Genomic DNA, 14,587 nt, shown 5'->3' with positions numbered 1-14,587 from the left:
ATACATGGACCTGTTTCCTACTTAGTAGGCTAAAAAAGTGATGAAACTTAACAGACCATGGTGGTCGTCATGTTTCACGTGTCTTTATCATATTTCACACAGAGGGTGTATGTAGCCTTCATATCCTGTAAGTTTTTATCAAGGCATTGGGAGTTTCCCTCAAGGGTCTGTGCAGACCTGCTTTCTGTCTTCGTTTCGTCGAGGAGTGAACTTGTTTTCTGTTACATTTTTACACCTATTGTGAGACTGGGTTGTGCAGAGAAATGTTCTTGTCTTTTTGCCAAGACGATTTTTCAAAAGTTTCTGATCAGCGCCGAACAAAAGAGAGTCCTTAAACGCCTCACCGCCAAAGGTAAGAAACATTGCGTCGTGGGTAGGATGGCATAGGCTACGTGACACCAAATTATTAAATTTAATTGAATTAAATTGTCAAAAAGGAAAAGACTACTAACTTTTTCGCATAGTGGTAAAGGCACAAATTCATTAAAAGACATTTCCCGTTATTCCTCCGTTTAGTTTCGTTTTCAGTTGTGGGCGGGTGCCTCCAAATAAAGTTTCCATGAAAGTTTTCACTGCCGTCGAAGACCGGACTGGACAAACCCGAGGTAGTCTGACCCCAGGTCTGCCCACCGGAGCAGAAACCAGTCAGACTTCAAAGAGCTACCAAGTAGGCTACAGAGTTATATTTTGACACATCCTTTTACTGGACGTCAAAACACTGAGAATGATAATGATAAAGTGATAGTGATAGCCTAATAAAAAACTAAAACTACCCTATTCACATCACCACATATGGAGAAAATTAAACAGTTACCTACTTGATTTAAAACATTTTAGGTCATTAGGTCGTGAAACATAATTATTCGAGTAATTATTCAACTGTTATGTAGATATGATACATTTGATTCATTTTTAGGCTACATGTATTTGCAAAAGGTTTATTCAATTGTCAATCTTTAGATGAAACTTCACTTTAATGGTACAGAGTGCTGCATGTGGACATTATTATATTATATTATATTATATTATATTATATTATATGACAATACAACAAAATATGAAACAGTGAATGTGAAGGAACAATGTTTTTCTTGTGTATTTTTAAATTATTTCAAACATAACAAGACATTGTATTATACATGGAAATGATGATGATGTAGAGTGAATTCATACTTAGACATAGCAATCGGCACCCTATTGTCGAAAGGGAGGGTGGATGTCAAGGATGCATTAAGGATGTAGCTGTAGCTAAGACGTAATGTGAATGTGATCTTGTCAATGGCTCAATATTTGGTCTTGATTTGTTGGTGCCAGGTGCCAATTCTGACGCAGTCAACCCACAGACAAAAATCTTGGATTCAAACTATGGTGAGTCCCTTGAGTATTATTATTTAGTTTAACATCAAATGGTAACTATTTCAACATATCTTTTTTTATGTAAATCAAAGTTAAGTAGATCATGAGAAGACTGAAGATGAAAAATAGAGGGAAGTTATAGTAGAAAAAAAATTGAAAAAACACAAGTAAAGGAAGGAGGAGTTTAAATGCTGCAATGCACCAGAGGCATAATGACTTAATTTTTTGTTTTCCTAGGACCCTTCACCTGGCGACTTGATCGAAATCTTCCGTATCGGTTATCAGCACTGGGCTGTGTATGTTGGAGATGGATTCGTTGTCCACCTGGTGAACCTCGGTGAGTTGTGTTTTACCGTCTTTGCAGAGTGTGGACCGCTGCAGATTATGATTATTTGGTAAACCAAGCAACATTTTATAATAAACTGAATAGATGAACAAAACTCTTGAAACATGTTACCTAGACATTGTTTTCCAAATCAAACTCATTGATTTCTTTCTCATTTAGACTCCAGCAGCTCGTCTGGTTTCTCCAGCCCCTCCAGCTCCTCCAGCTCACAGACAAAAAAGGGAAAAGGCAAAGTAAAGAGACAGAGACTTAAGGATGTGGTGGGCAACGACAGGTGGAGAGTAAATAACAAATTGGACAAGACACGCACACCTCGGCCGGCTAAAGAAATTGTTAAAGAGGCTCTTTCGTTGGTGGGTGAGGACATGGTGTACCATCTCACAGAGTTCAATTGTGAGCACTTTGCCAACAAGCTACGATATGGTGTGAGCAGATCTTGGCAGGTAGGTGGACTCAATTTGGATTTAGTCTCTAGAAAGCTGACTCCCCAACTAGCCTACACCATCGTTTTGTTGCATGTTGTAAGAAAAAACCAAAGTTTGGTTTAGGTACAAAATCTACTTTGTTACTTTCAGGAAAAGGTCATGGCACCGGGTTTGTTGAACTGTAAATGTTAATACATAAACATTGAAGGCAGCTGGTTACAGAAACACAGCTAAAAGAAAACATTTCTTGACACTGTGTGTCTGTCTTTTGTCTGTCATTGCAGGTGTTCAAGTATACACTAGTAGCTGGTGCAGGAGTACTTGGAGGAGTGATAGGAACATTAATAGGACCAGAAGGGACAGTACTAGGAGCCACTGGTGCAACACTTTACACCAAGACATTACTGGATAAACTGGACTAGACAACATCATCACTGTCATCATCCCTCTGGACTTCTTTTTTCAAAAATGTACTGTTTTAAAAAAAATGTAAATTCACATTCACTACTGCATGTTTAGTTTCACTTGTTTACTCAAAGGGCATCATATATAGCACATATTTTAATTATTACTAAGCCATTCTCACTCCACCTCACTTACACCTTTTAATTATTACTAAGCCATTTCTAAATGACACCTCACTTTTTTTTTTTTGAATATTTTATTTTCACTTTTTAAATTTTTTTTTACAAAAAATAGAAGAGAGAAAAAAAACAACACAAAAACCTACATACAAAATAGGCATACACCACCTGACATTGTTAAATGAAATAAATGAAGTAAGAAAAGTAAAGACAAAGGCTATAAAACAAAAAACAAAACACAAGCAAACACAGACCAAAAAAAAAAAAAAAAACCCTGAGAGGGAGATCAAAGCCTTGATCAGTACAGCAACAGTAATGACACCTCACTTTGACCTCAGACAACACACAACTCACTAATTCATACACTAATGAGGAAGTGGTGATATTTTTAAATGCAAATGGTTAAGTGTGAAATCATGATGGTTTAAGTTTTGAAATCATTGTATTGGAACAATTAGCTTTATTTGTTTGTCTTAAGTCATATTTCATGCAAATGTAAATTCCATAAAGACTATACGAAAACCAAACCCAGGAGTGTCATAAAACATAATTACCTTGTTTTTATTTTTATATTTCTTCTATACTGTAAAGACTGTAAACTGTGGGACAGATGTAGAAACCTTTTAGTTTTTTTTGGTCATTTGCACTTTTACTATTTAATTTTCCTATGTGTGTGTATAGATAGACAGATAAATACAATTACTGCGGAGGTTAAATGTATTTACCTGTTTGTTGAACTTGAACCATGAAGGAATGAAGCTCTTCTTGATCCACCTTGCTGGGTCCTGTGCTTCACAACACTTCCTTTCACCTGTGAAATGACTTCATACCTGAGGTCATACATTTCTATTTGATGTTAATTATTGTCATTTAGAAGTGAGGATGACCCAACACATACACAGTCTTCTAATGTAAGGAAGAAACATATTTTTATTTTTACAATAGCTCACATGCTACATGATTTGGATTCTCTGTAAAACATCTCGTCCAACCTCAGCATAGCTCCTGACCTGACCAGCCCATAACAGGACATTAGCTCCTCTGACGATGGCTGTTGATTGTGTCAGCTGACTTATCTATACAGCATTTTGTAATCTAACACTAAATCTAACAACACTGTATCCAAAAGGAGATCTGGGGTCGCACTGAAAGGTTTGATGGAAACAGAGTCTACTAGCTTGAGGAGCCTCAGGAGAGTTGGGGACTTCTTGTGATTCTACTAAGCACATCTGTAATTAAATAAAGGCACAAATAAAAGAGTAAAATCATTTTTCCTTTGCCCAGACCACACCCGATCCTTACTAAAATACCTGCTGGGTTAAAAGTTAACGTCTTTAAAACATCCTCAATAGATTTGGTGAGATCTGCAGGATTATACAGGTACAAATGTAGAACACGACCCTTCAAAATAAAACTCTGATTTCATTAACCCTCCACCAAGGCACTAAACCTCATGGGACATGTGGGAAACTGTGTCTGAATGCACAAAATGATTTTCCCGTGAAACATGGTTTCCAACGTATGTCTGTGGGCCAGCTGCTCTGTTACGTGTCTGCAGTGCACGTTTCTCATTTACAGATCTGAAATCAGTCCAGCGACTCACCTGTCAGGCCAGTGCAGTTCGGTAAAGTTCGGTGTCGTAGATGTGCAAAGTAAACTCAGCACATTTGTAATTTTCGTGCCACGAAGCGTTTGGACGCACAGATACACAAGTGCATGCATGGACTGATGTTACATCTTATTTCTGTAGTTAAGTGAAAGCTGAACTAAAACATTCATATCCACTGTGTGTGTGTGTTTGTGTGTGTGTGTGCGCGCGCACTGAAAAACATTCAGTTTAATAATACGTTTGATTCTTAAGTTCTGTTATATATGTTTATCTGTTCTTCTTTTTAAAAAGTGTTATTTCTTCATGTCATTTTAAGAGAAGATGCACCATTTATATAAATTTACTTTACAGGTGTAACTTGATGAGTACTGAAAAAAAAAGAAAAAAAAGAAAAGCTGAGCGACATGTTCAAATCACTTCTGTCAGGGCTGCTGCTCTGTGCTGCTTCACGTCTCTGGGTTTTGTTTTCTTTTGTCTGAGCTCTTCCATCCATCCACCACCTCTGCATTTATAAACCACTGGATTGTTGCTTTTCCTCTCATCTGTCAGTTCTTTAGAGGCCGATCTCATCTGAGCTCATCTACTCAGCAGAAGCAACTTCTCCAGTACCACTCTCAACGTTTCTCTCTGGTCCTTTACATGTGGAATGTCGGAGCGTCCTCCTGCTGCTCTGGGATCAGCGGCTGCGGTCCATGTTCCTCCCTCTCCGCCCCCCACCACCGTCGCCCCCCCCCGTCAGTCCAGTTTGCGTGCGCCCAGTTTGAGAGGACCTTTGGCGGCTTTGCGCTCTGCTCGTTTGGCCTCCAGCTCTTTCCTCCTCTCCTCTCGTTTCTTCTTGGAAAGCTCCGCCTTGCTGAGACCTGGGCAGAAATAAAAACAGACCAACAGTGAGTAATTAACGGTCACTAAGGTAACAAGAATAATTGAGCATTAGTGTGAACACGGCTGAGAGACTTACCCTGACTCCCATCCACCGACTCCCAGCTCTCCTCCGCTCCCCAGTCTCCTGTGGGCTCTGCAGCCCAGCCGTCTCCAGTCTGACGAGGAGAAAACACTCAACTTAATCTCTAGCAGACTATTTATTCATCAGATCTACTTTTTATGAAATTACTAGAATTTTAATCTTAATTGTCCTCCTCCATCCCTCTACATCTATTACATACATTTCATTTAACACAGTTTTTCGGCTCATCAGCTGACGCTGCAGACTGAACAAACCATTAAAAGGTACATTGTGTAAGAAATACTCCTATCTAGCGTTGCAGTTGTATATCGCAAGCAACTCAATCGTATTTTTCATGCTGCATTCACATGAAATTGGGCAGACGGCAGACGAACGACAGCCGCTGCACGTAACGGCATAAACAAGCCTCTATGTAAACAAGTGGTCCGTCAGCACGAGGCAAAACAATACACGTGACAATATGTTGTCATGGCGATGTCGTATTGTTTACCTGACCCACGTTTTACCGGCTTTCTCTCGACTTCTGTGACTAAAATGACATCTGGTTTGTTACCGACGGCCGTCTGCCCGACTGCAGGTGAATGCAGCATCAGTGTAACGCTCCATTCCTCCTCACTGCGTTACCGCGGTGACTTTTCACAGACGCCACCTCGACCTGAGCCGACAGCTCCGGTGTCTCCGCTGAGTTTCCGTGGTTTCCTACCGTCACGCTGCCACTGAACGTAAAAACATGGCGACACGACATGGCAGCCAGCACCGAGCTTACCCGCTCCATGTAGATATGAATGATATGAACGACAAATTCAGAGCTGAAAGGAACACTTCAGTTTGTTGATGGGGGGGATTACTGGTTAATGAAAAACGTACTTTTGAACGAAATAATCGATTTTCGTGAATAGATAACAGGAGAAGTTACACAATGTCCCTTTAAATCAGATCAGTTAGGATGCATCATATAGAAGCCTTTTCTTTTTACTTTTAAGAGCCACAATTTCTAACATACTAATAAAAAACACTAATTAAATGTAATCTCTGTGTTTTGCCTGCCTCTGTCCTCACCGTCGAGGCCGCGGTGCCGGCTGTGTTTCTCTGGGACACGCTGGCGAACAGGTCGTTCTGACTGACTCCCTTCGACGCGTTGCTGCTGTCCCAGTTGTACTCGCTGGCTAACCGCACCCCTTCGGGCAGCGGGAGCGTCTTATCGACCAGTGTTGTGTCCGTCTCCTCCTCCCCCCAGTCGTTGCCCCAGCCCTCCTCGCCGGCAGAGCTCTGACCCTGGCCTTCCTTCTCGTTGGACCAGCTGTCGTCAGCGTCCCAGCCCGAGCTGCTCCAGTCGGAGCTCTGCTTTTTCACCGTCATGGAGGAGGACGACCGGCCGACCTGGATATTGAAAAGATGATGATGAAAGATTGAAATGGTGACTTATTGAAATGAAACAACATAGAAAGCACCTAATACCAGGTTCTTGGACTCTGAGGTTTCTACAGAGCGGTGGGCAATCACAGACCCTTACTCCTCTGTCCACTGACCTTCTTTTTAGATGATGCCATTCCCGACCAGTCGGTGTTCCAGTCATCTGTCTCCGTCTGAGTTTTCTCTGGGTCCTTCCAGGCAGAAAAAGAAATAAGCAATTTATGAAATTTGAAATCATGATTACGTAATATAATTTCATATACTCATATCTGCCTTTATAAGAATTAGCAATTTCCCGTTATGTGGAAAATTATGAAATCTGACCTCTAAACTTCCCCAGTCCTCCTCATCATCCCAGCGATCCCCGACTGGCTCGCCATCGTTGTCCGTTACTTCAAGACCCTGTGATTGGTTGGCACGACTAGAGGCAGCTTGGTGACTCGCAGAGGATTGTACAGTTTTCTCTTCAGAACCTGAGAAAGGAAGAAATACAAGATATTTAAGTTTTGGGCAGCACTGTTGTGACCAGACAACAGTTCTGGTTAAATAATATCTGAATTATAATTTGCTATCAAAATAAGGACACAGTGAATACAGAGCCAACAGTTGGACGTCACTCTGCACAAATAGTTTGATTCATGCAATTTTCACTTTGTTTAACTGCTTAAAAACCAATAAAAAGATGGAGAAAAAAAAGGGACACACTAATGATGCTTTTCCACTACTGCAGTAGGCTACAGCACGGCACTACTAGCTTTTTTTGCTTTTCCACTAGCCCCTAGTACCTGGAACTTTTTTGGTAACGCCTCGTTACATCAGCCGTCTGCCTTCCATTGATTTAAAAACACACCAACAACAGCGCCCACTGATCTTTACTGAGACTGTTGTTGTTCTTTCATGTGAGTCAAATGTCTGCTGTGTGGAAAACTACGCTGACGAGTGAGTTCGGAGCTGACGAGAGGATTGAAAAATAAGTGAAAACGGCCTTCTCTTCTAGTGAATCACTCCTGACAACATTACCAGGTTCAGGTGCTGCATCCGTAGCGGTAGTGGGGCTCGTGGCGTTGGGGGGCCCGCTGCCCTCAGCTGCTGCAGCCTCCTCTGTCCCTGGAGCGTTACGAATCAGTTTCGACGTTATCGAGGACATGCCGGTCACGGCCCAGCCGGCCCAGCTAGAGGAGGCTCCTGCAGCCTGACCACATGACGCCACATCCTTCTCTGCAGGAGCAGTGAGAAGTGAGAGCATTTCAAGGTTTTAGTTTCACGAGAAGCAGAGCAAGATACACAAAGATGTAAAATGCTATCACATGTCACATACCGATATCAGCCAGCTTGGTGGGGTCTTCTGACACAGTCTCCAGCTTTGAAAGAAAACTCTTGATGGCTTTGAATGCCTGACAGAGAAAGAGACAATAAATGAAGATCCTGAGGAGAAGTACAGCAGCACCATGAACAATAGCCTGTAATATCATGTGTACCTGGTCCCTGACGCTCTTATCAGGGTCTACAGTGATGGCACAGAGGGTGGGGAGGATGCGGCCTGCGATCTCCGTCAGGCTGTAGAAGTTGTGCGTGGCGGCAAAGCCCAGCACGCCGGCGGAGCGCGAAGCTGGGAACGGGTCTTTAGTTGCTCGTGAGAAGGCAGAAACCAGAACACGCTGTCGAGTCTGTGAAGAGAGAGATTATCTAATCTTGAGCAGATTCTTTGCTGTACTTTGAAATATTTTTTTTTGCATTAAATGAAGTGTTGGGCGTTGGCGTCGGTGTGCTTTACCCCAGCGTTGAGGTAGGAGGCGATCTTGCCCAGACAGACAGTGGTGTTGCACCGGATTGGACCCTGTTCGTCTCTGGCCTGCAGCCGGGCAAAGTGACGCATCAGCTCCTGGTTCAGGTTGGTCTCGTTCAGTTTGGGAGCCAACAGCAACATCGACTGGATGGAGAGGAGAGGAGAATTAGGAGAAGAGCGGCTACAGCGAGTTGACATCATCTAAAACACGGGTAATATGTGATGACACCTTCTGGTCTGTGGTTGTGCTCAGTGAATTACCTTGACAGTCTGTTCTCTGATGGCGGGGTTGGTGTCTGTGAAACCGTGAACAACGTGAGGGAAAATCTGCGAGTTGACGGCCGCCTCGTTCAGGTACTGAATGAACTGCTCCATCTGAGAGACAGAGACACACACACAGGAAAAAAGAACAGTAAAGGTTGTGTTTTTTTACCACTGGCGTTTTATTTCCAGGCAGTGAAACAGACTAGATGATTTTAAATGAGTCACAAAAGAAGGAGATTAAATAACTATTTCCTTTATAATATTCCTTGTATAACACCCACCTCACTTCTGGGAAACCAGACCATATTTTAAAAAGATCTGAGACGCTTGATCATAGCTCAAACATTCAAATGTGTCATCCTTTCTACAAAATCCTGCTCTGATTTGCTTGGAGGTATTTTTGAAATTCATTTGAAGTCCTTCATGGACGGTGAAGCTAACCGCCACGAGTGAACGTGCCTGTGGCAAGTACACACCTGCTGCAGCAGTCGTATCCTCATGGCTCGGTCTGTGGATGAAAACATCTTCACGATGACTGGGATGATCTTCTGTTGATATTCTTCTGCCGAGAGGAACTTCCCTACCTGGTGCACACAGACAGATGGAGATGAGACTGGAGAGATAAAGGTGTCACCTTCAAATAAAGCCTGAAACAACGTGTCCACTAAGTGATCTGATTAATGATCTGACGGGGGATTCACTGGTAAATATTGTTTGACATTTCGTAAGGTGTGAAAGGTGCACAGGGAGGTTATATTAGGGTTTACCTTGAAGAGCGGGGTGAGGACGACAGCACCCGCGTTGCCAAACTCGAAGGCGGTGAGCAGCTGAGGCAGAACTTTGTGTTTACAGAAGTCTTCGGGGAAAGAGTCCAAATTTTCACTCAGATCCTGGAAAAACTGCTGCTTCTCCGCTGGTTCCTTGATCTACACAGGGCCAATTCAGGGAGATTCTTTGATTACTATTGATGTGATACCATCTACTGTACACAAACATAATTTACCAGAACAGTAAGACGTGACTTTCACAAAACATTGACTAAATGGTAGAGCTGTGATATATCGTTGTTTGATGCAACATATATACAGAACATTTTGACAGGAATTTATTTCCTATGTTTTATTATTATACTGGTGGAGTTTGTCTGTAGCTCTGAGATCTAAGCTGTGGCTTTATTCAAGGCTGTGGACCTGTATCTCCTCCAGGAAAAGGTTGCTCTCCACAAAGCTGTTGCTGAGGAATCCCCCGGGGGCTCTACAGTTCTGGAGGAAGCGTGCCGGGTTGGGCCGCGCTCGGGGGTTGGCTCCCACCAGTTCACAGTAATGAGGGACCAGAGTCTTGGGGATCTGAGAGTCCAAAGGGAACAAGAGGGAGAACACGACTCGGTGAGCAACACTTCTCTAGGTCACAAATAAAAGTTTCTTTTATTAGATTTAGACTAACATATAATTTTTTATCACAAGTTGATGTTTCATAGTTTCTCTTGCAGGATTCTTTATTTGTCACATACATAGTCAGAGTGCTCTTACAACAAGCAGTGAAATGAAGTCCTGACGACCCCAAGACTGTGCTGTCCCTCAAGTGGCAACTCTTTAAAAATATATATAAATAACAAGCTACAAAGATAATTCATCTAATTGTATCTACTTGTTTTTTATGTGCATTTGCAATTTCTGCATAAAAAATACCTGAATGGAAACATGGAAAAGTTGAAAAGAATCTCAAAAGATTTTTACGCTCTATTGAAGTAGAAAGGTTGGCCTATCAATAAAAGCAACATCTGCCATATTACAAACAGACTTGGCAAATAAATGAGGACGAGGACACTGCAACATGTCTCACATTATTACATGAAATAAAGAAAAATGCTATACTTTCAATTATGTCCCCTACATTTGTTTCACTGTTTGACTCTTTTAATTACATCACCTCATCTGCAAAAGTTTAATGGCTGAAAAAAAAACAGCCCCTAATATCTCAGTATGAACAGTGGATGGAAATTAATTTCCTATAACTACAACAACTGTTCAGAAATGACACAAAACAACTGTCAAGGTGACACACCTTTCCCAGCGAACGAAGTGAGGATGTACGAGGTAGCGGCCCATTGAACACTTCCCAGATGAGGCAGCCGAGCCGCCACACCTCCCCCGCCCTGCAACAAACATTCACATCGTTCAGTCAAAAAGAAGCAAACCAGGTTTCTGTTTTCTTCCTGATTAATGTTTGACTGTCCTGACTTGCCCCTCTCTGTATATTTCTAAACACCCCTCTCTTACCACTTCTCCCCGCTGCTGTTGGACATCTCTGGTGGGTCGTATTTCTCCATATCTGGGTAAACAGCCTTTGGAGCAGGGAGCGACACCCCACTGGGGTCGCCCTGCTCGGGGGCCACATGGTCGAGGGCTCCGAGCTTCCACTCTCCAGCTCGATCCACAAAAACAGCCCCCACACCCAAGTTGTTGTGAAGCAGGTGGCAGTCGTTGACCAGGAAACTCAGAGCTTTCTGTTGGAGCGGGGGGCAAACGGCCGAGGTGAAATAAACAGTTTGAGCCGTTTAAGAGAGGAGACACACTGACACTGACACCGCCCTGGTTGTCCCGTCCTTACCACAATCTGGTGCAGCCCCCAGGAGATCTCCAGTTCCCCCCCGCTGGTCTTCTCTGCCTGGGCCTTCAGGTGGACGGCCAGAGGAGTCACCTGCTCAGTGACCAGGTACAGGCTCTTCTCCGTCTGTGACAACCAAAGAGATTAACTACTTGTTTCTTTGACCACGGCAAAGACACTAGACAAGAAAAAAAATAATATCAAATTTATAATAGACAATATATATCAATATACTGTTAAACAGTCTTCAGATATAACATTTAGGGATATGTCAACAACTACCGTTTTAATTACTCATTTATATTTGTATAATCTAATGTTGTTTCAGAAAACAACTAGTATTATTATTTCATGACCATAGTTTTCCATTTAAAGGCAATAAAAAGTTTGTACTGAATCTCATTACCTGAACAACACAGCTGTGTGTAAACAGTGAGATCTAAAAACTCTTTGATCAAGGCTGTAATCTTATTGTCCAACCAACTTCCTACTTACTGCTCAGTTTCAGACAGTGTGATCAATATTAGTAAGAATATACAACCATTTGAATACATCCAAACACAGATGAGGAGGAAGACAATAAATACACAGATGCACCAATTTCAAGTGCACAACATTAACCTGCTAGCTATCTGATAATCTGAGTACACGCTTGTCAAGATAAGGAAACTTATCTGATACATTCTGTTGTAAACTACTTACTACAGCTATTGTGTTGTTATTCACACTCACCTCTATCTGAACGTAAACAGGCAGAGAAGAGCAAATGGAGATGAGACACAACTAATTATGTTATAATAACATGACAGAACAATACATTACAGACGATGACAGTGGGTACACACACACACACACACACACACACGTACCTCTAGTCCATCCACATAGGCGAGGATGTTGGGGTGACGCAGGGTCTTCATACGCTTGAAGGCAGCCTTGGCCAGCTGGGTCTGCTGCTCCGTGCCCTGTGCTACCTCGTACACAAACACAGAGACCGGCTCTCCGCTGGTCTGAGGAGACACAGGTTTGGGTGTAACTCAGTCACATAACTTGACAAGACACACTTTATGCGTTTGTGCACCACTGCTTAGTGTATTTGCATCAGATATGATCTGAAAATACAATAAAGTCACATTACAACATCCTATTCAAGGGGGTAATAAGGAAAACAGGAAGCTGCTGCTGCTGCTGGGCTGTGACTGAGTGGTATATATTTTTCTATATACTATAATATTATACAGATAAATTCAATATCTTAATTCAATCTTCAAGCTAAAGTTACAAGTTCTCCTGTTTTTTTGATGAACACTCCCATTCAACAAATGTTTTTCTTTGTAGCAAAGAAAGATTGATGAGGGCTGTGGCCCAAAAGACCCCTAATTGACTGGATATCAGTTGGTCTGATATAATATCATTAAATTATGTAATTTAAACCTTAAAAATACTCAAATACTAAAAATGTGTTAAACTAAATTACCACCAACGAGGGTCAATATGTATTTGTTAGGCTATATCACAACAGTAATTACAACAGTAACATGGACAACTTGTCGAGAATAAATGGCTGATCAACACAAATGTCATAACAACAACAATATTAATATATAATAACAACAAATAATACAATTAAGTCATAGTTAACATCATATTCAAGGGGTAATCGTGAAAACCGGAAGCTGCTGCGGGCTGTGACTGAGTGGCCCTGCAGTGATGGGGATGAGTCTCTGTCTGACTTTATCCAGCTCCTCAGCTACACAAATCAATGCAATGAGGGTACACGAGGGTTTATCGATAATAAGCGGCCACACATCGGTGCTCAGAGTGAATCATGAGCCTGAACGCGACACAAATAAGAGCTGTTAACGCGGCTAAAAACCCGGTGACGTGGCGAGAAATACGTGGTGGTGTCTGCCTGCCTCGGCGAGTAAACAAAGCCTGAGCCCGGAGCATCATCACTGAAAACACCTCGGATATCAGCGCTGACAACCACCGAGTCCCACAGAGGAGATAAACACAAGCCCAGCTGAGTCCTAACTACGCCCGTATGAGGTCGTATCATGTATTTAAACGCTGACTAAGACGCAGGCCTCTGAGGCGGAGCGGCTAATGCTAATGCTAATCGGCGGTCTGTCTGTCCCGTCTGTCCCGTCGTTCACCTTTCGTTTCCCCCGGTGCAGCGTCCAGATGCCGGACTTCTCCTGCGAGTCCGGGAGGAGTTCATAGGCGAAGTCTTTGACCGGATCCCTGGCGAAAAAGGACCACATCTCCTCCTCTGTCCTCCACACCTCATCAAACAAGCAAAGCAGCAGCAGCAGTGAGCCGACGGACAGACACAACACACACAACCTGCTGCTGCTAGTAGCGAGCAAAGCGAGAAACACGGTCCGGATGTGAAAAGGGTCCGGGGGGAAACTGTGTGTGAGTCTCTGCGCTGTGGTTCCGCAGCAGCAGGCTGGTGGGGGACTGAAGGTGATTAATTCAGACCAGATTTAATATCTTTAATACACTGCCCGTCCAAAAGTCACACACTGTAATATTTCGTTGGACCGCCTTTAGCTTTGATTACGGCATGCATTTGCTGTGGCATCGTTTTCATAAGCTTCTGCCATGTCACAACATTTATTTTCATCCAGAGTTGCATTCATTTTTCAGAGACTGTCAATAGGGCTAAGGTCTGGACTCTGTGGTCACATTAGACCACTTTCTTCTTTGAAGATGATGTTTCCCCACTCTCCCTCCAGTTTTTAATAATATGTTGGACAGTTCTTAACCCAATTTTAGTCTCAGTAATCTCCTTACATGTTTTATTTGCTTGACCTTTTCCATGTCTTCAGACAATGAGACTGCATCAGTTGGGGTTATATTAAAGAGATTAAAGAGAGATTTATTGTCATTGTATGGTTGATACAACGAAATTTAATTGCACTCATATGCTGGGCTCAGTAGCATAAAAATAAAACAATTAAATACTCTAGTTAAATTAAAAAGTATACTCATCCATACATGGTCTCATCCATTCAGTCACATTCACGTCATCATACATCACACCATTTACTCATAATAAAAATTGTTGCCAGCTGAAACATAATCATCCATGCAGTAATTATCCAATGAGAGGCTCTTACCTATTAGCTAAATCCAAGTGGTGACTTTTTTTGGACGGGCAGTGTATATTCAATATCTTTTCTTAATTTAATGTTCAAGCTAAGGTTACACCCACATATTCTCCTCTC

The 14,587-nt window shown here is 42.3% G+C and overlaps 2 protein-coding genes across 3 annotated transcripts in view; one reads left to right on the top strand and one right to left on the bottom strand.

Annotated features, from left to right (window-relative positions):
* Positions 1–2,742, top strand: part of LOC146979668 (phospholipase A and acyltransferase 3-like) — a 22,353-nt gene extending 19,611 nt beyond the window's left edge. Inside the window, exons 1-5 of one of the 2 annotated variants that reach the window (XM_085789649.1) lie at positions 148–352; positions 1,315–1,368; positions 1,594–1,693; positions 1,862–2,145; positions 2,412–2,742. In XM_085789649.1, the coding sequence (XP_085645775.1) occupies positions 1,366–1,368; positions 1,594–1,693; positions 1,862–2,145; positions 2,412–2,549 (525 nt within the window). In that variant the 5' untranslated portion in view covers positions 148–352; positions 1,315–1,365 and the 3' untranslated portion in view covers positions 2,550–2,742. Of the gene's footprint in view, positions 1–147; positions 353–1,314; positions 1,369–1,593; positions 1,694–1,861; positions 2,146–2,411 lie in introns of those variants that run through there. The other variant, XM_085789648.1, reaches the window with a different exon arrangement.
* A 1,787-nt stretch (positions 2,743–4,529) lies between these two features.
* scyl1 (SCY1-like, kinase-like 1) lies at positions 4,530–13,791 on the bottom strand. The gene is made up of 18 exons (XM_085789643.1): positions 13,511–13,791; positions 12,224–12,364; positions 11,358–11,480; positions 11,027–11,253; positions 10,812–10,902; positions 9,938–10,093; positions 9,515–9,673; positions 9,224–9,331; positions 8,745–8,858; positions 8,472–8,627; positions 8,176–8,364; positions 8,016–8,091; positions 7,718–7,915; positions 7,022–7,170; positions 6,814–6,888; positions 6,344–6,664; positions 5,279–5,357; positions 4,530–5,180 (listed from the first exon to the last, which is right to left on the bottom strand). The coding sequence occupies exons 1-18, from the start codon at positions 13,616–13,618 to the stop codon at positions 5,056–5,058; spliced, it is 2,595 nt and encodes an 864-aa protein (XP_085645769.1). The 5' UTR covers positions 13,619–13,791; the 3' UTR covers positions 4,530–5,055.
* Positions 13,792–14,587: the final 796 nt, after the last annotated feature.

The sequence above is a fragment of the Trachurus japonicus genome, chromosome 10, assembly GCF_045865225.1.
Source record: "Trachurus japonicus isolate A0001 chromosome 10, Traja_1.0".
NCBI classification, from domain to species: domain Eukaryota; kingdom Metazoa; phylum Chordata; class Actinopteri; order Carangiformes; family Carangidae; genus Trachurus; species Trachurus japonicus.
This window is presented reverse-complemented; position numbering and strand designations above follow the sequence as displayed.